General features: G+C 35.3%; 1 protein-coding gene across 6 annotated transcripts in view; it reads left to right on the forward strand.

Annotated features, from left to right (window-relative positions):
- The first annotated feature begins 581 nt into the window (after positions 1 to 581).
- Positions 582 to 26,993, forward strand: part of POT1 (protection of telomeres 1) — a 58,508-nt gene continuing 32,096 nt past the window's right edge. For 3 of the 6 annotated variants that reach the window (XR_010720759.1, XM_066182979.1, XM_066182981.1), the window contains exons 1-8: positions 582 to 739; positions 2,021 to 2,154; positions 6,263 to 6,335; positions 7,704 to 7,795; positions 11,561 to 11,671; positions 13,491 to 13,538; positions 14,700 to 14,814; positions 21,681 to 21,811. Coding sequence is in view for 4 of the 6 variants with exons in the window: in XM_066182979.1 (XP_066039076.1) it covers positions 2,032 to 2,154; positions 6,263 to 6,335; positions 7,704 to 7,795; positions 11,561 to 11,671; positions 13,491 to 13,538; positions 14,700 to 14,814; positions 21,681 to 21,811 (693 nt within the window). In the remaining 2 variants the exon portion in view is untranslated. Of the gene's footprint in view, positions 740 to 2,020; positions 2,155 to 6,262; positions 6,336 to 7,703; positions 7,796 to 11,560; positions 11,672 to 13,490; positions 13,539 to 14,699; positions 14,815 to 21,680; positions 21,812 to 23,759; positions 23,841 to 26,993 lie in introns of those variants that run through there. The other 3 variants (XM_066182980.1, XM_066182982.1, XM_066182984.1) reach the window with 3 other exon arrangements.

The following is a 26,993-nucleotide window of genomic DNA, read 5'->3' on the forward strand; positions in this document are numbered from 1 at the left end:
AACAGCATCTGCTCCTTTGTAGCAGCCTTTTTACTTTTCCTTCAACTCAAGCAGAAATTGAAACCTCTCTGGTGCTGTACCTCCCAGCTCTGTGCTGCCATATCTTGACCCTGGCTGGAAGCCAGGTGTCTGCCAAAGCCACTCTTATCATTCCCCTCAGGAGGACAGCGAAGAGAAAATACAACTAAAACCTTGCAGGCTGACACAGAGAGATCACTCACCATTTACATGGACAAAAGAGACTCAACAAAGTAATTTAACTTACTGGTCATCAAATCAGGGTAGGATAATGACAAATAAGAACAAATCTAAAGACCTTTCTCCCACCTCTCCCATTTTCTGGGGTTAGCTCCACTCTAATTTCTCTACCAGTTTCTCCCCCTGTGCAGTGCAGGAGACAGAGAATGAAGATTGTGGTCAGTTCATAATGCTTCATTTCTGCCTCCTTCCTCCTCATGTAAGTTGGAAGCTAGGAAAAAACAAAAGCTAGTCATCCTATGTGTGCAGCTGAAACATCCTCCAGCCAAAGTATTTTATTGATACCTCATGAGTGACTGTGACTTTTTGCTTATATCTGTCAGACAAGAGTAACAGCACTGGGGAGTTTCCTGGAAAATGGAGAAGGATAAAGAAGTGTCACTCACAACAAGTGAAAGAATCATGGGATATTAGTGAAGTCTGATGTCTTTGGATACTGGAGTAACAATAAGGTGGATTTTTGATTTTTCTGAAGGATAAGGTACTTTTTAAAAGCATGTGTATAATTTTGCTCTCTGCTCCTGTATGTGTTGACTTATCTTTGTAGCTTATTCACTGTCTTTGCATTTTGCAATGGTTTCCCAATTCCATTTCATTATAACTGAGTATTTTGTAGGAATTCAGTCTTCTTAGCACTGCGGAAGTTCTTTTGAACTGTATCTGAAATGTAGTTTAAGCTTTTACAGAGTAGAATACAAAGTTTTTGTGTCCATTCAAAACTACAGGAAATACTTTTTTTCCTGTTCTTTGCTATCAAATAAGAATTGGTAAAACTGTTTGAAATTAGGGCTGTGGCAGTAATACTGCCATCTGTATTTTCAGAAAACAAAGCATTTTTTGCTTAGTTCATTAAAACTTACTGGAAACAGAAGATTGAAAATGTTGTGGTTTTTCTGTAGATATCCACTTGAAATAAAAATTAAACTGCAAAGATTAGGATACCCCCAGAAGAAACGAGATGACAATGTAATGAGAAAATACAGCAATAGCTACTTACTGCTAGATCACTTTTTTCTATTTCTCTTATGTGTAACTTCACTGCAATAGACTACTGTTCCTCTCCCCTATTCTCAGCATTATAACACTGTCACTATTATTTCATAGACTTTTAGCACAGTGAGGGCAGAGCATAGATGACACAGTCATACATTTCTTAGCTTGTTCCAAGTGCCTTCCATGTTTAGCATCTGTAGATCCCCATCTTATTTTCTTTATTATTTTTTTCATTACTTGAGTCATTGAGAAAATTTTTCAATCTGTACATAAGTATCTTTTGTTCATTTTAAGTTAAAATGACATATGATTTAATTTCTTGCAGTCAAATTTTCTTCTAGGGAAAAAAAATGAAAATGGAGACTGTCCATGACTTAGTGCTGGGAAAGGAGTCATTCAAAGTCTTTGCATGGTTTTTTATCTGCATTTCTGTACATAAAATATTAACACGGTTTACATTACCCTTTGCATTTGTGTGTATTTATTTATATGTGAAGTATTATTTTATTGCCATTTATGGTGTTTTGAAATGTTTGAAAAATCAAGTAATTTGGATGGTTGTCTATTGCCAAGGAAATGTTACTTTCTTCTTGCTACTTATTTTACTAAGAGATGAGGCCAGTCCCTCTGAAAATTCTTAGTTTTACATAATTAAACTGTCTTGTTATGAAATAGATAAATATTCCCCTTCTGATTAAGATGCAACTTCTAGTAACTCTTAATTTGAACAAAATGAGGAGCCTTAGGACTCTTTATGATTTTTGTTTAGATAAAGCAGCTATGCCTGTTCGGTTGCTGAAGATCATTAAAGGACAGTCTAAGACTCCACTGCCAAGCCATTTGCAGAAGGAGAATTTGCAACATCTGCAAGAAGGCTGTGATCACACCAACAAATACATTCAGGTAAACTGACCAGTTAAAAAAATCTTGTCTTGCTTTGAAATATGTCCTATTACATTAGCAAGGCACTTCTGTTTTCCAGCTCATTTGGTGACTTCAGCTGTGTGTCTTTGTGTTCATCTGTTGCATATCTTTAAGCAGTGGAAAATTATGACCTTTTTGAACCTCACTGCATGTTGCTATTGCCTTCATTGATTCACAGTCCTGTCCCTCTCTCTTATGTTATCAGAATAAAATTTTGTAGGAGTTCCTCTTTTCAAAGTTTATAAGCTGTGGACCAATTTAAAAACACATTAATATGCAGAATGCTTTGCTGAAAATGGAGGGATTGGGGGGGGTTAAGTGGTACTTTGATTTTAAAAAATAGTAATAAGCAGCTCAATCCTGTTAAAGATCAGATTTCAGAATAGCTAAAAAACTTCTAAAGTAGTTCACCTTTTGTACAAAATTATGCAATATCCAGGTTTATGAAGAGAGTTGTTTGTAGCAACTACTGGCATTGGTAGGGTTTTTTATCATTACCGAGTGTGCATTTATATTTCACAGTAATCACAAATGTATTTTGGATTCAAAGTACAATCCTGCTACACTAGTGAAATGCAGAAATAACCTTTCTCATGCCTTAAACAAGTATTCTGTGTAAAATGCAGTGTCAGTTCTTTAGTCTTTTCTTTTTTTATCCTGTTTAACTTTTTTTTTCTGTGGCACTGAGAATTATTTTAGGCATCCCTGATGCCTATGTGCCAGGAAGTCAGCATAACCTAGGCTTTCTTTCAATCTGGTATTTTTTTTTAAAAAGGGGAAAAATTAAGGCAATCTTGTTTTCTTAAGAAAACCTAAGTTGTCTTGAATCCTTCAAAAAATGGCAGAAATATTTTAAAAAGGTGAGCTGAACTTATCCAATGTTTTTCTGTATCTGACAGAAACGTTTTTGCTACCACAGCTGTATACTCTTAGTTCCAGCTCTAGTGCTTATGTGACCCTGTGATTGAGTCCATTCATGAGAAGGAAACTGGCAGAAGACCATCCGTATTGCTGGAGAGAGGATAATTTTCTGCTGCTCTCACTCTGCACTGGTTCCTTGTGCTGTCTAATTGATGCCAGGAGTGGTGCACTTCAGCATAGAGAAGGAGCAGAACTTCCCTGTTTGGAAGCAGGTGGCAGTCGAGTGGTGTAGAAGGTGATTTGATTGAGAATAAGCCTCCCTCAGCTCTTGTAAAGGAAGAAGTGGAATCATCAATAACGACTGCTGCTAGCAAACGGGGTTTATTCCTCAGGGTGTAGTTTCCTGTGCCTGTTTACCTGCCGGATATATAGAATTTCCTGCTTTGAAGAGCTATGTCTGCAAGCTGCTTTGACATGGAGGAACAGAGATTCTTGTTCAGAAGAAAGTGGTGAAGAAGACAAAAATGCATTATAGATTAGAAAATATTTCTGCCAGAATAAATGTTTTGGAAAGGAGACCAATTACTACCAGACTATGATTTAAAGCATACATGCAGTGCTATAGCTGATTCTGAAGGGGAAAGTGTGTAAAATATCTTTCTGAGACCTCTACCTTATGTTGAGAGAACTTCATGCTGCTGCTGACATGGATTTCTTGGTGACTATACCAGCTTGGCATAAACAGCACAACTGAGAGCTGATAAAGCTGGTGCTAATGCACCATTAAAATGATGGGAAATCCAGTTCTACCAGCTGAGCTTGAAGTGAACCTTAGAATGCACTGATGTTAGGTTATCTTATTGGTGGCACACTGTCATTTTAGACCTGCCAAAATAGGGATCAGGTCCTGCTTTGACAAGGAGGGAAAGGCAGAGGAGGATTTTATGAGATGTGTTTTGGCAAAAGCAACAAAGAACATTTGGGATGCTTCTGCCTGACTTGTGTGCCTCAGTCCTTTCATTCTTCTGCATTTTTTTGTCTTCCTGGCACCTCTTTGAAAACTGCAAGTTTCAAATTTGTGGAAAAACAGCACCAGCAATGTTTGTACCTCCTCAGTCATGTCTCTTAACTAAACACGATGCCTTCTCCTATTAGTTCCTCATCCTCTGGGTTTTGCTGTGGCAGATCTGAACCAAACCTGAAAATCAGCTGCCAGATCACCTATAGAACCGAAGTGAGGGAGCGAGGCCATATAAGGAAGTGGACACATGCAGTAGAAGAATTGTACATGGGCAGTTAGAGAGTGCATCTAATGGCATATGGAATGAGGAGGGTTTTGGAAAAAGTTTGCTTCTGAACTCAGTAAGCAGTGCAAGATTTGTGAAGGAAGAGTCAATTTGAGCAAGTTTTGCCAAGGTATTTTCTTTTGAAGTTTGAAGCTCAAGAGTTTCAGGCATGTGGAGGAGGCGGTGGGGCAGTATGAGGAAATGGTAGTGGCTGGGGAAGAGACCTGTAGTGTGGGTGTTTGGGATACAAAGGGAGGTGGAGGGGCCACACCATTATAGCAAAGAATGTGGTCCCAGAATTTCAAAACTCTTTGGAAGATACTAGGATGTAAAAGGAAAAATAAAAAGTAAAGATGGTCAAAAAGTAATCAGTATCACACCAATGAATTCCACTTTTAAGTAGTGTGTTGGTGCAGATTGAAATTTCTTACTAAGAAAAAAATATGTACGTAAATGTTGAGTGTTCCTGAGGTGACTGTTTCATTGCAAAGGCTTTCTTACAAGAAGAATTCTGTAGCCTTTTATTTACCTGTGACAACAAGACAAGACAATCTCAGCAAGAATAATTCATATACATACATGTACATACATATATATATATATATAGTAAAATTCTAAACAAAGCTGTAATTTTGAAAACAAGTGAGAAACCTTTCTGATTTTACCAGGTAAGTTCCTGTTTTCATAGAGAAGACTAAGGAGTTTTGTAAGGGGACTTAATTATCAAATTATTTTGGAAATCGGCATCTGTTCATAATATTGAGGTTTTGTGGAGTGATATTATTTCTCTATAAAACAGATAGTAAAATATCATTGAATTTGATTTGGATTACTCCTCAGTTAGCAAGTGGACAAATTTTACTCTGAAAGGCTTCTAGAGTAACAATTCATTGCTGCATATTTTATCCTGATTTAGTTTAAGAAGCATTTGCTAGCATTTAAATCAGTCTTCCCACTGAATGTGTGTACTGTAAAATCACTGTGATTTACCTGATTGTCCTCCTAATGTTGCATTTATAGATATATTGCCCTGCTCTCTTTTTACAAGGAACATTTTAACCTATTTTTATGCTGTTTGTGCAGTGTTTTTTTAAGCATTTTATGGAGTTTATTTTCAATATTTTTATTTTTCTTTATTGAACCAATTTTTGTGGTTTTATCATTGAGAAGGTTACAGTGTGTTATCTGCCATACTGTGAAAGAATACACTTGACTGACATTTTTGGTACTGTTGATGATAACATCTTTCTAACTAGATGTGTTGGTTCCAAGGAGATGTTAATGTCACTGAAGCTGCTGATTTTTGCTTCATTGTAGCTTCAGCATCACAATAAAAAGAGTATTTTGAATTAATTGTTAAATCATAGCATCTTTTAGAGCATTTGTATTATTGCCAAATAATTAGGACATGACAGTTTCGAAACTGTGTAATACTCTTCTCACAGCTGTATTTTTTCTTTCATGGAAGATTATTTATCTTCATATGTGTCTATTATATCTTTACTGTGATTTTGTTCTGATATTTATGTTGTAATCCTTTGCCAATATTTTTGGAGAAATTGCTGTATCTTTTTAAGATTTTGATCACTACCCCTTCAGAAGCCTTTCAGGTTTTTTGCTAAAAATCTAGTCTTTTTTGTTATTTTTGTAACTAATGAAAGTTACAGGTATAGTTCCATAACTACTGTCTCATTGTTTGTCATCTAGTCAGTAGCATCTAAATTGTATTGACATGTAACACTTACTTTGTTATATCTCAAGGATGTTGCTTTTTAATGCTGTCTATAGCAGTTGGTTTTTGGTTTTCTGTTAAGAGTGTAGATGGCAATTTGTGTTTTTTTTTAATCTTACAGATGTTTTTTAGCTGTTACCAGTATTTCAGTAAGTAAGAGGCATACACTCTTAGTTCACAACATTTTATTTTATTTTTTGCTTTTTAGGGAATAGTTACTCTTTCCTACCCATTAACAAAACTTGGAGATGGAACAGACTTTTTCAAGATTGTTCTTCAAGGTACTGCATTTAAGTATGCATTTTAAATTTATGGTTACTACATCAGTAGTTCCTGCTTTTGTATAGTGTTTAGTAGAATGTTAGATTTTAAATACTCTCTAAAACTGTTCATTTTCTACAAAAAGAAAAGTTTATTTTAAACTTCTGCCAGGTGAGTTCATGGAAACCATAGAGTCTTTATATTTCAGTAGACTTCTTATTGCTTTACTTCTTAAAAGACTGTCCTGGAAATGTATTAGCTATATGTACCGCTTTAATAGTGTACTTTCAAACTGCTTATCATAAGAAGGACCAAGAAAATTGCACACAGTATAGTTACCACATAGTATATATAGCATATACTACATAAAGGCACATTTAATGTAGGTCAGTATTTTGATGAGCAGCAAAATATTTGTGTTTCATTCTGTTTTAATTTAAGCATTTAAGAAAATTAAATTTCACCTGACTACTCAAGTATTTGAATACCAGTAGCTAGATTAGCACTTTGAAAGACCTGAGTTGTTCATCATGTAATAAATGATATGAAAAAATAATATATTCCTTTTTAGGTCCTAAGCTTATCATCCCTCCCAGTCAGGAAGGTGGAGGAGGTAATTTGTCAGGGCTCTGTTGGATTCAAGGAACTTTCCATTTCCTTCCATTTCATTCTCAGCTTATTCCTTACAGTGGCTGGAGAATCATGGCATGCTCCCTCTGAGCCTTGTGAGCAGCAGGCCTGGGCTCTAAGGGTCCTGCTTGGTGACAGCTTGGGCTGGTGTTAGCAGAAGTGAATGAAATTGTTGGGGCCTTAGTCACTCTCCCTGCTGGCTCCAGCGTTCTCAGAGGGGTTCTCAACCTCCCTGAGTCTTGCTGATTTCAGTGGCTGTTCAGGAGAGGAGAGTATATGCACATTCTCCATAGAAACATAAGTTTGCACTTCTAAATCATTGAAACAGTAAAAAGTAGCAAACTCTTAAAAATAACAACATGAATTCTGCATCAGTCATCCTGGAAGGCTATTAATTAATTAATTAATTAATATTTCTATGTCCTAGAATATCTTCAGTTTGTAATAGATACTACAGTAGGGTCTGTGTTATTATGATTGGATACTATTTCCTCTCTAACACTGTACATTGAATTATCCAACTGGAAATCTTTTTCATTTCTGTTTAATTGTACACTGGTGTGCAACAGGCAGATTTTAATACTCTTATGAAAACTATTCTGAGCAATACTCCTGTAGTTAGCATATTTCCTATTTCTGTATTAACTGAAAAGTTTCAAACTCTGTAGATCAGCTTTGTTTCGTAAATCTCTTTCTACTGCTGTTTTGTTTTAGAGAAGGTACAGTGATTTGAATCACTTTTACTTTTTTTCCTCTAGATTCAGATAACTTGTCTTCCAAGATCAACAGCATCAATGTTTTAATATATGGACAAATGGCAGAAGATTGTGCAAAAATTATATGCCACGGGGTAAAAAAAACACCAAAGCAAATATACATATTTATTCTTGTTTTAGGAATTGTTTTTCACAGATGTATGTTGAATTTTTTCTTGTCTTAGTCTGCCTATCCCTAAAATTAGAAATAGTCTGTTCAGTCCCTTCAAATCTATAAATATGAACTAGAACAAAAAAAAAGTATTTGCTTATGTAAATTCTTTCTCACACTAATATTGAAATAAAGCAATTCATTTTATCAGTGTTGTTTACCTAGCAAGTAGAGGATCATGAATATGCATAATAGAGAAGTCATCCATTTATATTCGTATTTTGAATGTTTTGCCATTTGGTAAGATATATTTTAGAATTAAATTCACTTAAATATTACACCAAAAGATTTAAAAACAAAAATTAAAAATTCAAAACTGTGCATACAGCGGTTTTTTTTACTGACTTGGTTCTGGTGTCTTGCTTTGTCAGAGATAGAAGTTTGGTTTGATTAGCTCCAGGTAAAATACAGCTCAGCCTGTGAGTTTGTGAGACAGTGTGTCACCACTAAAGGAGGAAAACAAGATAAAAACAGTCACCTCAGTCTTTTTATAAGATTGCCTATCAGTGTACTGACATTTCACTATTAGCCAAATACGAAAGTAAAATTAGTATATGATGCATTATGAGCTCATGTTACTGCTTTTTCATGTGTGATGCAAATTCACACTAAATCACAGAGTGGTTTGGGCTGGAAGGCACCTTTAAAGATCAGCCAGTTACAACCCTCCTGCCACAGGGACGTGTATGGGCAGAGACATATTTCACCTCATTAGATTGCTCCAAAGCCCTATCCAACTGTACTTTGAACACTTCCAATGATGGGGCATTCACAGCTTCTCTGGGCAAATTACAGATTTCTGAATTCCTTGGAATTTTGAATTTTGAATTTTGATGGGTAAGCCAGGGTAGAAAGTTCCTGATTTGCTAAATATGCAAATATAATTTGCTAAATATGCACACTGCAGAATCTTTTTAAATTCAATGAACAATTCAATTTTCATCTGATAAAAATACAAATCTGGAATGAGGCACTGAGCAGCAATTAGAAGATAAAAAGATAATTACTAAAGAGCTGGGTAGGAAAATACAACCCAGAGGCAGCAACCCTTAGACAACTAAGGTGCACTAAAACCCCAGTTCTTCCCCAGTGAACTGAACCTTCATGGTGCTTCCCTCATATTGCTAATGAGATTTTAATTTTGGAAGAATATGAATATGAGGAAACAATGATTTCTGAAGCTGGCAGAGTTTGAAAACAACCCCCATTTTTTAGCCATTAAAGAATTACTTCAGGAAGGTCCAGTACTGTTTATTTGCTGCATACCATTTCGGATTTTAGTACTTTTTAATTTCCATACCATTCTCGGTATTCTGTAAGAACTTTAGCTAAGTAGCCAGGCGGAGGAGCTGGCAGTTTCCAAAAAATGTGAGTAACCATGTTGTCTCCTGAGTTGATCTGTAACAGAATAATCATCAGGAAAAATGCTGTCTTTCCTGTATTTCACACTTTTTGAATGAGAGAAATAGAACTTCTTTTTGCATTTAAAAATGTTGTTTGAATCTCATAGTTCATGCAATACACTTCTGTTAACATGAAAATCAACCAATTTATGTAAATAGCTTTGATTCCCAAGCCAATTACAAGATCTTCTTAGCTAAAATTGAAATGGAAACTAATCTATTTTGAAGACTAATATAACATTAAATTTCAAAACACCATGCAAATATTATGAATTTTTTTTGCACATTTAGAAACTGCAAATCACAACCTGTCAAAGTTGGCTGAATTTGTAAAAAATCTGAGAATGTGTCTTCTTTCTACCTGTAGAACTAGATTTTGAGGTCAGTGCTGTCTTTTACTCATGCAACTTGCACAGTCTTTTCAGTTTGAGAGAAGGTTTGTTTATTTTTTTTAATGTGGTGCTACATATGGCATATGTATTATGTGCCAGTAACCACTAGTGACCTAATTTTTCATTTATTATCAGCCTGTTAAAAAGGCTGAGTCTATGTAATTCTGAAGTTCCTTCTGACACAGAACAAGACAAGTTACCTGTACAGAGCTCCAATCCTGACTCAGCAGCAACATCCCAGAATCCTGTGCAGTCTACATTCTAATAAAATGCTGAAATGGGAATAATGTATAAACAAGGCATAGCTTTTTAGATAAAGGTTGATTTTACTGTTGGAGGAACATTCTGGGTAGCATCAGCTAACAGTGAAAGACATACTAACATCTGATTTTGGCAAAATTCATGGAGTTTCCTGAGGTTTATATTTGTGTGTTTCTGTATTTGGAAAGAATGAAACAACTTACATGTATGTTAGTAGGACAGTGTGTTAGAGATGCAAAGAATACTGAGTGTTCTAATTGTTTTGACATGTTTTGACTTAGCTTTGAGTATGGCTTACATCCAGGTTTATATATTGCTTTGTTGTCAAAGTATACATTGTGACACTACCTGAAAATCACCACGTCCTAAGTAGTTTCATTGTGAATTATACTGTCTGATTAAATTTATGTTTTCTACAGAAATTTTTTCCCCAATGTTTTAATAACTACATATATCACTGTCAAAGCCTTGCTTTTTCTTGCACAAAACATTAAGGTTTTGGATCTTTAATCATTTAGCGTAGCATTGTCAGATTGCTGAATTAGCAAAAACAAGGGCTGTCATGGTGCAGTATTTGGCTAAAACTGTCAACTTTAGTCAGAAAACTCTTTTATTTGTTGTAATCAAATAAACACATGAAGTAAAGTTATTCAGTTAAGTTTGTGGAAGTGCTTTAGGTAGAAGCTTGAATAGAAATTGGGTTCCAAGTCTGACATGTTTATTGGAATGGAGCACCCTGCTACAGCCCTGCTAAACAGTTCTGATTGCAAGGCAACTGACTATATAAAGGAGTTTTACATTGTATCAGATAGCTTTTTTAATTACCTCTGATTACCTAAAGATATTTAACACATTTTATATATTCTTCTCCTTTTTTTGTTGTTGTTTTTTTCTTGTTTTGTTTTTGATTTGGTGAGGTTGCTGCTAAAAACATGAGCTGCTGCTTGGACTTGAATCATGCACCCTTTTAATCCTCTTTTCCTTGTTTATCTGGTGGTGTCTGAGGAACTGTTTTATGGAGTGAAAATAGAGTTACAATTTTGTTTTAGAGGAGGAGTGATGCCAGAGAAGTTTTGTAAGGTCTTTTTTGGTACTAGAAACCTACCTGTTGATTGACCTACCTATTTAACCCTTAAGGAAGTTGGTCCAGCCAAAACAGAGTTTTATTGAAGAGTTTCTTAAAAGTACAGCTGTAATTCGGTGAGAAAGAAGCTCTAAGAAAAATGTTTTATTGCGGCTGGTCTGACCTGTGATTTCTTTCCTACCTTAGTTAAGCCAACCAGAAAGGAGTCAGTCTTTAGTGTATTCAAAGACGAATGATTCTTTTGCTTTATTCAGTGTGAATCTTCATCCCTAGGCTTTGTCAAAAATAGCACTTGGCTACAGTAGCATCACAAGTGTGAAAATTTTAGCAGAATCAAAGGAGAAGCTTTCTGGCATTTGCTGTAAATATAAATTCCATGGGTAGAAGAACTAAATTGGGAAACTTAAAGATAGTTTGTACAACTTGTTCAGGATTTTTGTTTATTTAGTGTCTTTAGACTTTAAGGTGAAATTTCACATCATGTAGTCTTAAAATAGAGCATGTGTCAGAGTCTTTGTAATTTTCTGTTTATTTCTCTGTCCCCATAGGAAACCTTCATAGTTGCAGGATTTAAGGTGATAAAATTGCCTACAGCAAGAGAGGATGGTAGACATGGTTGTCACCTGGAAGTGTCTGAAGAAGCTGGATCAACCATTTATGTAAGTGGTTGCCCAACTTTTTTTTTTTTTTTTTTTTTTTTTTTTTTTTTTTTTTTCAAAATGCTTACGTTGACATTTTGCATTATAATAGAAAAAACCAGTAAAATATATTAGAAAGTGAAATGGTACAGATTATTTAGCCATGTTAATCAGGAAACATGACACCTTTGTGAGTATGTGTGCACATGTAATTTTATAATAACCCTAAGCACGTTATGTTCCAGGTAAATTTCTACTTGTCGAGTGCAAGAATTTGGCTTTGGTTGACTTCAAATATATTCCTAAAGCTGTTTAAACTACTCTTGTGCATAACACATTTCAGTAATGCAGACAAGGTAGAGGATGCAAGAGTGATTTCAGGTTTATAATTTTTAGTTTTCTCTGGTCTATGAGTTTGTAATGTTTTAGCTCAAATGATTAGTTGTTGCCTTTCAAATACATGGATTGCTATAGTCTAAATTTATCCAGAGAATTGTACCCTTTTGTCCTGAGTAACATATTTGTTCTTTTGTACTAATCTCACATCAATTCTGTTTAGTTTTATATATATATAGTTGTTTAAGTAAATCCTAAATTTAAGAAAAAAAGGTTTTTTAAACTTCAGAAAGGCACTTTTGTTTTGGAATTGACCTCTGCAGGTAACTAAAACTTGGCATGCTGCTCAGTGAGAAACAAAGTTACTTAAAATGATAGTGAAGACTGTTTCATGACATTAAATTTCTGTTGTTGATGATGATGATACATAGGTATAAAGAGTATTTTTCATTGAAGATGAAAGATACCAAAACCACCCTGAGTTTGAACAGGTGTGTACAAACTAAGTGTCTAAATTTTGGAAACTGCATGAGGCCTTCAACTGAGTATTGGACCTCATGACATACAGTCTAATCCCAAAGACACTGTGCAGCTCCCTGAATCCTGGATTGTGCTGAGGTGTTTATCTCTTCATTGACCACAGAATGGAGCTTGTGGCATTTGGTTTGGTGACGTGCATATTGGATGCTTAACATTAATACTGAAGAGCAGACTTTGTGTGTGCTTCACTTCCTCAATCATAACTTTACACTCCTCTGTTTAAAAGTAAAATCAGCTTCAGGAATGCAGCTGAGGTGGAGAGCAGAAGCAGGTCTCCAGCAGGTGGGCAGTGTGAGGCAGGGCACAGCTGTGACACAGGGGTCTGTGTCCGGCAGCCAGGCTGGGCTGTGCCATCGGGATGGGGCTGAGCCCTGTGTTCCTCACAGAGAGCGGGGGTTTGTTGGCTTTTCTTCAAATCACCACGATTAGTTCTTTAGAAGACCTTACACTGAAGATAAGTCTGGCTTATAAGTACGGCTCAAAAAGCTTAGGAACTATCTTTAAATAAAATATATCCCATTCTGGTGAATTTTTTCCCCCAAAGGAAAGAAACAAGTCACTGAGAATAGATTTTCTCTAAGCATTTACATTTATATACATCTTTATGTACAAAACCTTAAACCCACTTAAGGTCTATGTTAAGCAAGTGTAGTTTTAAATTTGTGGTGTCCAGCTTTCAAATGCTACTCTAGTAACGTGACCTTATTCATTTAGGTGACTTTAGAAAATGGGTGCATTTTTTTGGAGAAGCTTTTGGCTAAGTTTAATTGCAGTAAATACTACTTTCTTTTCTTCTGTAGCTAAAATTTTAGTTGATTCAGATATGATTCTTATGGCAGAAATGTCTTTAGGGCTGCTTTGTATTTCTGTATAGTGTTGTATTTGCTTTAAAGTTAACAACTGTTGTTATATTTGCAGTACCTTTAATTTTGTAATCAGAAATTTTGGGGGTTTTTCCCCACAGATTTGCACTAAGTCAGGAACAACTGCTGCTTCAGAAACTGCATCTGTGGTGAGTTTGTATTTGGGATATTTTTAAATCACAGGAGATTAGCTGCATGCAAATAAGAAGGTGTGGAACTCATTTTTGTTGCTATTTAATTTGCTTCCATACTCTTATCCCAGCAGTCATTTAGCTTTTATTTCTGCAAATAATATACCTGGAACAAAAAGTAAAATATGACAAAAAGTATTATGTTCTCTATACTTGTAGTATAGTTCCCATCTTGATCTCCAAATGAACATCATTTAGGTTTAGGAAATTTGAACTAAAAAGGCAACTATTGATCTTAATAAGATTGTATGCTTGTGTTGTAAAAAGAAAAAAGGAAATACGAAATTCCTTGGATTTAAAATCAGACTTCCGATAGTGTTTTTAACATTACTTATGATTTCTGTTTGGAACAGGCCCTTATGCGTCTAAATTAAAATTCTACAAGAAATAGTATTTTAAAGGCTGAGGAACTGGTTTATGAAATTCTAATGTTTTTTATCATGATGTTAAAGATTCAGTACCAAGGGTGACAGAGCACGTTTTCAATTTTTGTTTATAGAGTTTCATTTTTTCAGTATAATACTTGAAAACCCAAGTTATCAATCAGTTTGAGAGAACCCGTATTCTTTAAGAGTCTAATCAGCATTAGACTAATTACAACCTTAAGAGGAGAGGAGAACTAGTCCTTAAACTGTAGAAAGTAACCTGTAATTTCTTTCATTCTCCAGCAGTTGTGGTATTTTAATGAGATGTGCACAGTGGCTGTGAGAGGTAACTCCCCCACCAGCCCAAGACAAGGATTCTGGGCAGTGACACTGCCAAGCAGAAATACAAAGCTATTTATTAAAAAGTCCACCCGATGGACATGTTAAAATAGATCAGTAAAAAATTGTCTTTCGTTGTTCTTTATTGTAATGACTTTTACTCACCTGGTTCATGTATTGAAACTTACTTCAATTAACTGGTTGGCTTATCGTAAGAAAGATACAATCACAGAAAGAAAAGTCTTTTGTGCTTTCTGAGTCTCAAGTGAATAAGATACAAAGAAATAGATAATCTTTATTTCTTTTTTTAAGATGAAATAAATGTCTGAGGATGAATGATGTTAAAAGACAGAATTCTGTGTGAATGTTTGAATAATTTTTTCTTCTATTCACTCATTGTATCATGCCTTTCCAGTCTGTTGCTCCAAAATATGTGTATACTCCCCTGAATCATCTTAAAGATGGAACTATAGTGAACTTGTATGGTGTTGTGAAATTCTTCAAGCCTCCATATATTAGCAAAGGAACTGGTATGTACTGTATTCAAGAGATTCAAAATCTCCTTCAGCAAGAACTGTTCTTACTATGTTTGTTAAAAATCAACCAGAACAACAATTTCACGTGATCCTTTGACCGGCTAATACCGAGACAACGGAACAAAAAGATAAGAGATATCAGTCAGTTCAGGCAGAGTGGTGGAGATAGCAAATGAATAAAGTTCTTAAAGGAGATTTGTCATTTGTCCAGCTACTTTAACAAGACTTTGGGGAGCTGAGGAATTGGAACATCTTAATTAGACAAACAGTGATTACTAGAGATCATTAGGGCAGCCATTCTTAAAAGATATGTGAAAACAGTGAAATTAAATGCACCGACTTTCAAAGTAGCATGTCTCTGAGGCAGCTAGGAGAGATTTTTTTTCTGCTGAGTTATTTGTCAAGTTAATCACTTCAATTTCTTTAGTAATAGAAATTTAATGGGGAAAATGATTGTTTATTTAGCAACTAGTCCTTGCCTAAATGTCATTAATAACTTCCTAATATGTCTTTCCTGTATATTTCAAGTTGACATTATTAAAATAACACAGCAGGATCAGTGGGGAACAGGGACACAATCTGATATCTCTTATTTATGAAGATAGTTGTAATTCACTTGCTATTTTATAATGAAAATTTCTAAAACAGTTTTAATTAGTCTGGGGTTTTGTGTAAAAATATTCACTAGTAAGTCAAATATTTTAGTGTTGGGTTTCGATTTTTTTTGCACAATCCAGAGTGATGTTTGCTTGAGAGGGTACAAAATGATGCATGATTGTTCTGCATTGTCAGGGCATAAAGTGGCTCTTGTCAGAAAATTCTGTGGTTGCTTTAGATCTGGCCCAGTCCTGCACCAATACATTCTCTGTCTGACACTGTCATAATAGAATCACGTAGCTTTAAGTTGATGCCCACTGGAAGCATGGAAAGTGGGGCCACCCTACTTTATCCACATGGGTCTTTCTTTTCTCTAGATATGCCCTGAGGTAGGAGATGCTCCTCCTTGCACATACTAGGGCTTAAGGCTGAGGCCTTGCACTGTGTTCCCACTGAAGGTGGGCACCACTGGACTGGTACCTAATTTAGTCTCTAATTATATCATCTATAATTAAAAGTTCATAATTTCCATTGCCATTATTGCATTAGGTGAGTGTTAAAACACTGATGAATGAAATGAGTTTTCAGTGTGTTCATAAATCATTTATTACAGAGAAAGTTGTTTTAGCTAAGCACGCTTTTGCTCAGGGCATATAGTTTGAAATGTCAGTATATGAGAACTTTATGAGTTCTGAAAACTGTCCAGGAAAGTGCTTTGGGTCTTGTTGGTACAAGAGACAGATAGGATTTTGTCTGCTAGAAGATCTGTTGGAAGTGTTTAAAACTATATTCTTAACTTTCCTTCCCCAATAGTTTAAAAGTCTTAAGATATTTTAAATTCTTAACAAAGATGATATTCTCCTATCTCCCCTCCCTTAATCTTAAGGATATCTCAAGTACTTGACCTCGAGATTTAAAAGAGAAGTAAATAGAAGAAAAAAGAGCCTCTGTCTTTGTAGTGTCCAATTACAGAGATGATGTGCTTGACCATTAAAGTTTTAGGACATTACAACATGACACCTACTGCTTCCCCAGCCCTTGTTTTTCATGTAGATATTGGTCAATGTTTTCCATAAAGCAGGAAAAAATGAAGAAGAATCCTTGCTGCTGGTTGACAGTGTCATAGAATTAATGTCCTGTTTTCCTGGGGAGATCTCCATCTAGCATTTTGTCATAATACATGGCAGTATATTCGTATGTCATGTGTTCACTTAAAATCTCATTTTATCATACCCAGACATGCATGTAGATTTTAACTATTTTTTTTTATGAAATATTTCTTAGAATCAAAATTAATAAAGGATAGCATTTTTGGGAAAGACACTTCTAAAAAGCTTGACCGCATCCAGGTCAGCAGTTCTACATGCCCAAAATGCAGTTAAGAACCAAATCAGATTCTTAAAGAATTTTTGAAGCCCTAAGTTTTATTTTTCTTTTCAGTTTTTATTTGATCTTGAGCCAAGTTGATCAAACAGCCCAGAATTTGTTTTAAGTTATGTAGCTGAAAGAACAAACTCTAATTTAAACTATACCATTTGGTCACCTTGAATTACGATAGCCAATTTTTAGCAAGTAATAGCAAACCAACTTTGCAGTACAAAGCAAACCCATCACAGAATGTTGTGGTATCCATTTGTGAGGAAGCAGGCTCAGTTAAGGCTGCAGTAGTTTTTTCTTCAAAGTACTGTGTTGCATTTTGGGGTTTTTTTCTAAATCACAATGTTGAGGATATATTTAGGTTTTGCAGAACAGAATAAAAGCTGTTGCAGAGGTAGAGATAGCAATTTCATTTCTGGACCCCTAGAGATTAGAATAATGTTTTCCCTTCTGTTCACAGTGGTGCATTATATGCATTTCTTTTTAAAATTATCACTCTTCCTTATCTTAAAGTATAGAAGACAAATAAAAGATTAAAAAATACTTAAAGGAATTAATAAAAATAATAAATAGTTGAATAAATAGTTAATAGAAATCTTGAGACAGTTCTTTTGATCTACAGTTTAAAAATGATGGTACTGAAACATCTGTATAGCCAGATGCTTCTGGTAGTTACCAAATTGTATCTCTAAAGTGTATCACCATGTTAGAAATAACAAGCTCTAGTAAACCAGTTTGATTCTTCAGAGGTTTTGTTTTGGGCTGCCATATATGTTTGTATGTACATATATATACACACACATAGGAGTGTGTGTACATTTGTATTATTTTTTCCTGTCTTGTTGAAATATAAATGGTAAGTTAGCTGGGTCAGCTTCTTGTTGTTAATGCAGACACTTGTGTATTGAATGGCCTCAGTAATTCTTGAAAACAGTATTAAATGTTTCATTTAGTTTTGAAGAGAGAATAATTTGCTACAATAATCTCTGTCTTTTTTGTGTGTATTGAAATAAAAGAAATGGAAGGCAATCTTTAATTAGAGTCCCTGACTGCTAACAACATTGCCCAAAACCTTTTTATCTCTTGAAAGGGAGAACTTACTGGTTCAGGATAGTGGGTTTTCCACTAAATGTTATTCAGGAATAAATATGTAATTGCCCAAAAGGGGGTGTGTAATTAGATCAATGCTTTCCACTTTAACAATTATACAAGCATATTTGTCAGGAACTGCTGAAGTCCTCAGTAAAACAACAATAAATGTTTAACCGGTAAATACTAAACAACTTGTTGGTCCTACAGTATCAATAACTAGTAATCTGGAAAGCTTTTTTAGCAATTCTGGTTTTCTTGGGATGGCTGAAAAATGTGTTTGTACTTGAAGCTGTGGGGTTTTGGGGTTTTGTGTTTGTTTTTTATCTATCTGTACACACTGGAGAAATGCTGACTTTCTGCTCATGCTAATAACCGGCATAACAGAGATTTCTATAAAACAGTGCAAATGCTATGGCATTATGGAAGGAAAGTTGTAACCTGAAGAATGAACCTAGACTGTCGTCATAGTGGAGGCAACTTTACATTTTCAGTAACTGTTACAGGGCTGCAGGAGATTCCTATTTCCAGGAAAAGGACCTAGAAATTTTACAATCAGCGTTTTCCATGCAGACAATGCAACCTTCTACTGATTACCAAATCGTTGTAGATTTTTTAATGTAATAAAGAACTCATTAACAAGTTACAGAAATTGTTTTTTTAAAGAACAATAAGGACTAATCTGAAAGAATATAAAAAGCCTGTAAGGCACATGCAGACCGTCACTCTGTACTTTCATTTAAATTAAACATGAGTTATGTCTCCTTGTTTTCGTAACAGCCATTCTGGGATGTTACAAGCATCCTTACATCAATGGCAGGTGGTTCCTTGCATAATGTCTTAAGCCTAAGTGAGAATACCTCATCATAATAATTAAATGTATTTAAAAAAAAAGCAGGTGTAATCTGAATTTTTTTGTAGTGTCAGCCAAAATTCAGTGCATTTACTGAGACAATCTAGTATGAAAATAAAAAACTTTCTTCTGTAGCATATGAATTTGCTGAACTATGCATCGATTGTGTCATATTTTTAAGACAGGTTATTGCAAGTAAAATCTACCAGTGGTAAAAATTCTCTTTTAAAGAGAATCAGTGGATTTTTTTAATCAGTGAATTTAATATCTCTAGTAAGGAAAAATTGACTCCAATATGTAAACTTCTGTTGTTTATTTTTTTGTTAGCTTGGTAATGAAAGGATTTTGCTTTGTTGGAAAGTATATTGAGAAAAATCAAAAGTGTGACCAATCATATTATATTGTTTTCTTTAACTCTGGGACATTATTTAGATTCAGCAATTCTGTTTAGAGTTTGACTCACTATTTTTTCAGAAGAGTGAACTAATTCACTGATCTCTAGTGCTACTGTGGAAAACAGGAGACAATTTTCACATTTCAGGTGGAAAAGACAGGTGGCTTTTTATTTTTAACCTTCCAAAAGGACCTTGCTGAATGACGATTTCATTGAAAAAATCAGTCTTTATGCTGTGTTCTCAAAGACCTCTATTGTAATTAGATTTATAAAAGTAATGTTTTGAGGTGATAGTGAGGAATGGAAGACTAAAGTCACAGAGACAGAGAACCTCTATCATGCAGAAAGTGTTCTCTGGCTATGTAAAGCAAGTGTACTATTTTATACTGCTTTGACTAGGATGATTAGCAGTCTTACATGATTATGCTAATTACACAGAAGATTGAGGCAGTGTGTTAACTTCTACCGTTAAATCGGCAGCTGCACACGTATGAAGCTGACTAGGTTGTATAATCACTGCATCAAAGAATAACCACAATTTTAATGTGGAATGTTTTTGCTATTTCCTCTTGATTCTGATGTTGCGTTATATCAGTGCACTGTAGCATGTTATTCTGCATCCCCAAAGGATTTTAAATCTATGAACCATATGGGTTTTTCTTCTTAATTGCTCATCTTGCTCATATTTGTAATGGATCTTTTAAGTTAACATCTAGAATTCATACACACAAAAAAATACATCACTCTTTGGATTACAGTAGTAAATACTTGCAGTTTTGTCAGCTAGTGACTGGAGTTTATTCTTGACATTCCTAGCACATAATGTCAAAATAGACTCTATGTGGATCTCATGCCTTTGGTGGGAGTGTGGAAAAGAGTGATCTCAGCAACTTCTGAATGCAAAAGATGATAATTTATCATTATTGAGTCTGTGTGAATATCTTGGGAAGGAAGAAGAGTACGAGTTTTACAGAAATACAGAAGGTTTTTGTATCTGTAGGAAGAGTTTTATTTCTCAGGAAGCCTTCAGTGAATTTCTTTCATCACTTATTTAAATCAAATCATTAGGGAGTTTAAACTTTTAAGTTTAAATGATAGCAAAATTTAAGGGTATATGTGCTTGAAATGGAAGAGTATTTCTTTTGAAGCATATGTTTTAATCCAGTCTTACATACCTGTCTCCATGTTTAGGGAATCTATTCAGAGTTTACATTTAAGAATTGTCTTTTTATCACTGCCTTCCTGTAGCTTTTTTTATATAAGGCAAATCTGTCACTTTTACTAGACTGATGGCATTCTCTTTCAAAGCTGTCTAGCAACAACTTATGTGTCTGCATCTTTATAAGGTACATAATGGGGATTTTATCAACGTCATTTTAGAACTATGACACCTTTGTTTAGTTCCTAGCTATATAGTAGTGTCATTATCACTGCTTGCCTCATAGAATTACAGCTAAGGGAAATTGGGGTTTTTGATCATTTAGATTTTTTTTCTCTTCTGTTTGGGTTTGGGTTTTTTGGGGGTTTTTTTGGTTTTTTTTTTTAAGAGATGAGAAGATGTCTGTCAGGCCAAAAGATTTGGTTTGGGGAATTTGATTCATTGCCAGTTAACATTAGCATCTAATGACTTACTCAGATATTGAGAAACAAAGAAATATTTGGACACTTCACCTTTCTCAGGTTCAGCTTCACTCCAGGCACCCCTCCTTCCTCCTTCCTAGTCTCTTTTCCTCTGGATATGGTTACAGGGGTGTCTTGGAGGGACAGGAGATCAGGGTCAGGATGTAGCCTTTATTTCTGCTACTCTTTGGTTTCTCGTATAGTTTACCAGCTGCCATGTTGCAAAAGAGAAAATGTACTTTTGTTCCATTTTACCTTTGTAAGGTATCAGAGCACACATGTTCTATAAGCTGAAATGGAAAATACAGATTTCATTTATGTCATCCACAAATCCTGCTATGTTCTGTTCTGGGTTGGTCTGCATTGTCATCTTTGTATCTTGTTTTGATTATACTTTTTAGATCATTATAAGAAGTGAAATTCTATGAAGTTTAATTTCAGAAAGGCGTATTTCATATTTTTACTCTACTTTCTTACTATCACTGTGTGACTCTATTCTTGTGATATATATACATCTATCTTGCATATTTTGTTGAAGGATATATAATTTATGCGTTAATTTGCTTGTAGAACTTCTAGAACTCATTGCCTTGTCAGAAATTGTAGATACATTCCTCATTTCGTAGAACGAGTAATTGAAACATGAAAGAATAACAGCCTGTTGCAGACAGAAGGAAAAGCTTTGTGTGTTCTTGCACACAGAGCTGTGCTTAATCACACATTTAATTTTCAGTTATTTGGGCTAATTATTGGCAAGATGCACCACAGTTCAGTTATTATAATACTGTAAAAAAATTGACTTTGAAGAAGTTGCACAGATCATATCAGAAAAAAATTGGCCATCGGAGGGTTCCTCCCATATTTATTGTCTGTGTATTAATAGTTCCATAATGCCTGTTACTCAGCCTGTTACACTTTTATATTTTACAGATTATTGCTCAGTTGTAACACTTGTGGACCCATCAAATGTGAAGTTAACATGCAACCTTTTTAATGGAAACCTAGATTCTCTACCAAAAATTTACAAAGTTGGAGATATTGTTCGATTTCATAGAATAAAGGTATGTACTAGGATGTGGGGGGGTTTATGTGCTTGCTTTTCTGCAGTGAGAGGGCCACAGGAATAATTTAATTCTACATGTGCAGAAATTTATTCTTGGAGACACTGGATAGATCAGCTGATTGGTAAAACAGCTATGGTTATGGTATGGACCAAAACTGAAAGTAAACTGATGTTTTTTCATCAACAACAATATTTATTAAACTACTTGACAGAAAATCATGTGGTACTACTAGATGGATGGCGTTTACCTGATAAAAATGGGCACGATTTTTTCCTCTTCAGACTGATAGAATTGAGGAGTTTCTTTAGGTTTTCTGTTGTGGAGCATTTCAGGTCAGCTGGAGAATCACTCCAGTAAAGGGAATCTGTCTGGTTTTGTTCGTGTGCAGTGTGCTCCTGCTGCTGCTTCAGTGTTATCCTGTATTACTCCCTTTATCTGTATCAAAGGGCATGCAGGAAACTGTTTATAGCTTTGATACTGCTTCTCCTGGATGTTTTTCTCATGCCTGCTGCAGCTGTATAGGGAAGAGGAACCAGCCTGTAGGGACTGAATGGAATCTTGTAATGCTGGACCATACTTAAAGAGGTGTATAATAGGAGCAAAGATGTGATTTTACCATTAATTTGCAAAATAGCCATCCATAATTTTGTATCCACTTTTTGTGTAAAATAATTGTAGCAGAAATTAATAAATGTAATGAAAGAGGCCATTGGGGGGGAGGGGAACAACCCAAAAAACACCCCAGTTTGCATATCTAAACACTCTTGAGACTGTTCTTGGAAACTTGAGAGATCTTGGAAATTTAGGATTGTACTAAAGGATGATAAAAGGGATAAATATCCATAGTACTAAGCATGTGCATTTTGAAATGCTGTAGCAGGAGAACAAAGAGGAAAACCCCATGACAATAAATGTAAAAAGTGGTAAGATGTATCCAGTATTTGAGTTTCATACTGCTGAGATTAAGAAAGAACTTGTTAAGATTCAGAAACAGTCTTAAGTTATTCCTCTATATTATAAGTGTTTACAATTGAGAGAGAAATTAGCTAACTTATTTTGGGTTAGTATAAGATTTCTCTAAGTTCATCTGTATATATAATAAGAGTGGGATTAAATTGTATTTATATTTTGAAGCTTGTGTTGCTGATCAGTACTTGAGATGTGTTAGCAGTCTTGGAAGTTCACGGATTTGACTTCAGACTGGAAAGTCTTACACTAAATTTTAATATTTTCTCTGAATCCATCAGGGTGAATGTTATACATATGCATTCATTTCAGAAATTCAGTGGAGGTAGAAATTTGTTTATTGCTTCTGAAAACAGAGTACATATTTTATATATGTGAATAGGGAGAAAGTAGAAAGGAACTGGTCAAAATAAAAGAATTGAAAAGTTATATGGCTGTGTAAGGTGGCTCTCTAAGTACACATTAAGAAAATAAACAAAATCACTGCCAGGAAATTTATGTATGAACCCTCTTTTATGCAAACATAGTATTGTCTAACTTCTACTATTTATTATCACGAACTTGCTAAGGAAACCTATTGATGCAGCACAGGTAAGGGACCTCACTGTTCTGATTTGGCATCACTTTTTTGAGGAGATCATTCTGGAATCCTCGTCACTTGTCCTTGGTACTTTATCATTCTCCAAGATGTTCCAGTATTTAAAGAGAGGGTCTATCAATTCGCTTCTCATATACACTTCTTTTTTCATCATGTTTGAGCTGTTCTAAGTGGTTTCCAGTCCTAACAGACCTCCAGCTGCTCACAATCTATGTCTCTTCAGATGCATAAGCTGAGAGGTTGTGTAATTACTTTCTAAGTGAAAATGATCTCGAGTCACTAAGATGTCTTTTTCTGGATGGGAATGTTCTGATTACCCCAGACTAAGAAACAGGTACTTCAGAAGTTTCTGTATCTGATCTGATCAGGTGGAAATCTGACACAAAAGCCTGGTGCCAACTTCTGAGAATGAACAGGGAGGGGGAGGACCTCGTTATCTTTCAGCCACAAGCAGCATAGTAGGTATGACTCCTAATGACACTTTCTGCAGTCCCTCCTTTGCTCTTTTGTCTTCAGGCCTTAATCACCTTCTCTTAGCTTGCTGAATGGAAAGCAAGCCAGGGTAGCAGAAGCCATAGTGTATCAAAGCTGTGCTTACCAATGAGGATAGATATACACGGCCCTAAGAGCATGTGCTCACGTTCTGTCTGCCCCAGATACGCTTTCCAGGGACTTCCAGGAAGTTGGCATTGATAGCAAACACACTTTAAAAATTACTGCTTCCAGTCACACTATTGGCTTACTCTTCTTAATGGGTAACTTCTCATAGTAACAGAGGTGTTGGCAAGGTCTGATGGTCACAGCTAATAGGAATTTAATGAAGAGGATTCTGTTGGAATTACTTTGGATAGAGAGTAATTTAATTTGCTTGGTATTTGTTGCAGAGAAGGAAAATTTTAAGTGTCTTAGTAATAGAACTGGAAAATAGTCTAGTTTTAATTACATTTCTGTTAATATTTCTTGAAGTACATCTTTATGCATGTCATCTTATGATGATTTCTCATGAATTATAGAATTTAGTGATTTACAGTACTGTACCTGGGCTTCCAGCCACAGTCAGTGCTCCGCAGAGATTGTGGAAGGCGAGCCCCCCATCTGCCAATATCAAACCCAGGCCTGTGATCTATTTGTCTCATCTCCTTCTATCTTCATGGCAAAGGAGTTTTCTTAGGTGGATTTTTCTTGGACCTTCTTGTTTATTGTTCACTGTGAATGCTCTTAATATTAGAAATAATGCCTAATGGTACACTGTTAAAGGGCAGAAAGAGGCAATCTGCTGGTACTGGCTGAGCCTGCAATGTTTTATCCTTCCTTGACTTATGAGTTTTGGCTAGTCTGCCTTTCTTAAAATGTCACAAACCCTGCCATGATGATAGAATTGTTGATTTCCTCATTGGCATTTCTCTAGTGTTCCTTATTACCTCTGAGTGATTCACAAGCAAGAACTTATTTCCTCACTTCCAGTAAAGAGGATTGGTATTTGATTTCCATTTTAAAATTTGAGAATTGGAAAAAGTGAAACATTCTTATTTTGGTGTTCATCTTGTTCAGTGTACTCTAGTTGTTTAATGCAGTCAGGATGTCCAGGATGTGTTCTGGTGGGTCTTTTTCCCCAATACACAGCATTGCAGAGCTGTGGCATTCATGTGCATGACTTGGAGAATGAAGACCGAGATTATAAACTTTTCTTGTATGGCTTCCTTGGCATAATGAAAACTCTGTAGCAATTATAAAGCCTTAATTCTCTAGCTTTATTGTCACAGTGATCCTGATGCTGTTCTTCTCTCCTACTTTCATTAGCCTTAACTACTTCTGTACATAGGCACGAGTTGCTGTAACAAATGAGGCAGGAATTGTAAAGTTGTCACCCTCTTTCTTAGACAGTACGATTGCATCACCATAGCACTTCTCCAGTCGTCCACTGTGTAGGAAAATGTTCTGTAGAAAAATAGGGTCATGGGAGTTATGGGATATGGTATCATAACATAAATGCACCATGAGCTGAACTGAGTTTGTACTGACATCAGTAACTGCCATCTACTAACTTGGGATAATTATGGAGTATAATCCTATTGTTTTAGCTTTGTGGTTAAATCACAGAATGGGAGAATCATTAAGATTGGAAGTTTCCTCCAAGATCATCAAATCCAGCCTTTGACCGAATACCACAGTGCCCAATGCAGCATCCTAGATCTCTAGAATAAAAAAAATGGAGAAAAACACCAGGAAAATCAATTTCCTTGCATGCTATTAATTGCATATTCATCTGATTCAAACTCTGTAGTTTTACAATGTAAAAGCATAGTCTCTTTGAACAAAAGGATTTAATAGCCACAATTTAGATGGCTATTCCTTTCATACGTCAGTAGATTGACAAGTGTAAGATGTATGTTTTGCTAGTGAGTTTTAAGATGTTTATCAGCAGAAGAGGGGGAATCTGAATGTCAAATATATGGAGCATGGCTTCATAACAGCATGGAAGTATCACACTCCCTTTTCTCTTATCCTTACTAGTTCTGTTCTGTCTCTTGTGCATCACTCTCCTAAATCTAGTAATACTTAACATAGCATTCGTTCCACTGTGTTACTTTGATCTTTAAACAGTCTGCTGTTATTTCCAGGAGCAATCTTAGATTTGCATTTAGCTCGCAGTTTGCTTGCCTTTATATTCTCTCCTTTAGTTTAATCCAGTTTTTCCAATCAAAGTTGATTTCTTTCCTTCTTTCCACTTGATACAATATGGGAGATACTGAGAGAAAGACACAGCAGAAGTATCTGCGCACTTCTTATTCCTGGGCAGCTCTAGCTGTAGTTGTCAGACTGATAAGGATGAGGGAGAAAAGTCTGGGGCCTTGATATATAACACACTGAATGAACAATAAACTTTGGCTGAATATAGCTCCTGGACTGTTAGTGTCTTCTAAGCAAATGTGGTCCAAATATATAAACTTGGCCGAAATTAGGTTTGAGACTTTCTGCTAAAAAAGATGTTGAAGAGCATGTTGTCTGTTGCACTGCTACCCAATTTTCAAATTCTTTTTCTGAATACTGGAACGAATGAATTTTTTTTTTTTTTTAGCAAGCAGTTAAGAGATTCTTTTTAATGCAGAAAAAGACTACTTTTTTTCTCAGAAATATCCGTATTACTATTGCTTTTGGCTCCCCTTCAAAAATTCTGTAAGGCATGGAACTCACTTCGAATGGAATTTAAATTAAAAACAAGTATTTTTCCTATAGTAAATAATGTCAGGAAATTCTGACTGTAGGCAGTGATAGAGTGTCTCTGTAATCTGAAGTCTTAGCAATTTGCACATACGATTTTCATATCAGTATTTTTTGGTCAAGTTACTGGATCAGATTTTAAATATGTAGAAAATATTCCAAAATAGGAATTTTTTACTCTATTAGAATTTTCTTAAATAAACTATGCCACTTTCTCTGAGGAATATTTCTAAAGCAGTATCACAGTTCCTGCTGACTTTTTAAATTATTAAACCAGAAATTATTTCAACTGGCTTAAGTATATAAACTTTTTGCACACAATTTCTTCCACAAAATACTTATATCTTCTGGTGAATTGAATTGGTAAATAAAATACAATGTATTGCTCATTTT

This window comes from Chamaea fasciata, unplaced genomic scaffold, assembly GCF_029207755.1.
Source record: "Chamaea fasciata isolate MVZ Bird 193981 ecotype frontalis unplaced genomic scaffold, bChaFas1.0.hap1 SCAF_5, whole genome shotgun sequence".
Taxonomy (NCBI): Eukaryota; Metazoa; Chordata; class Aves; order Passeriformes; family Sylviidae; genus Chamaea; species Chamaea fasciata.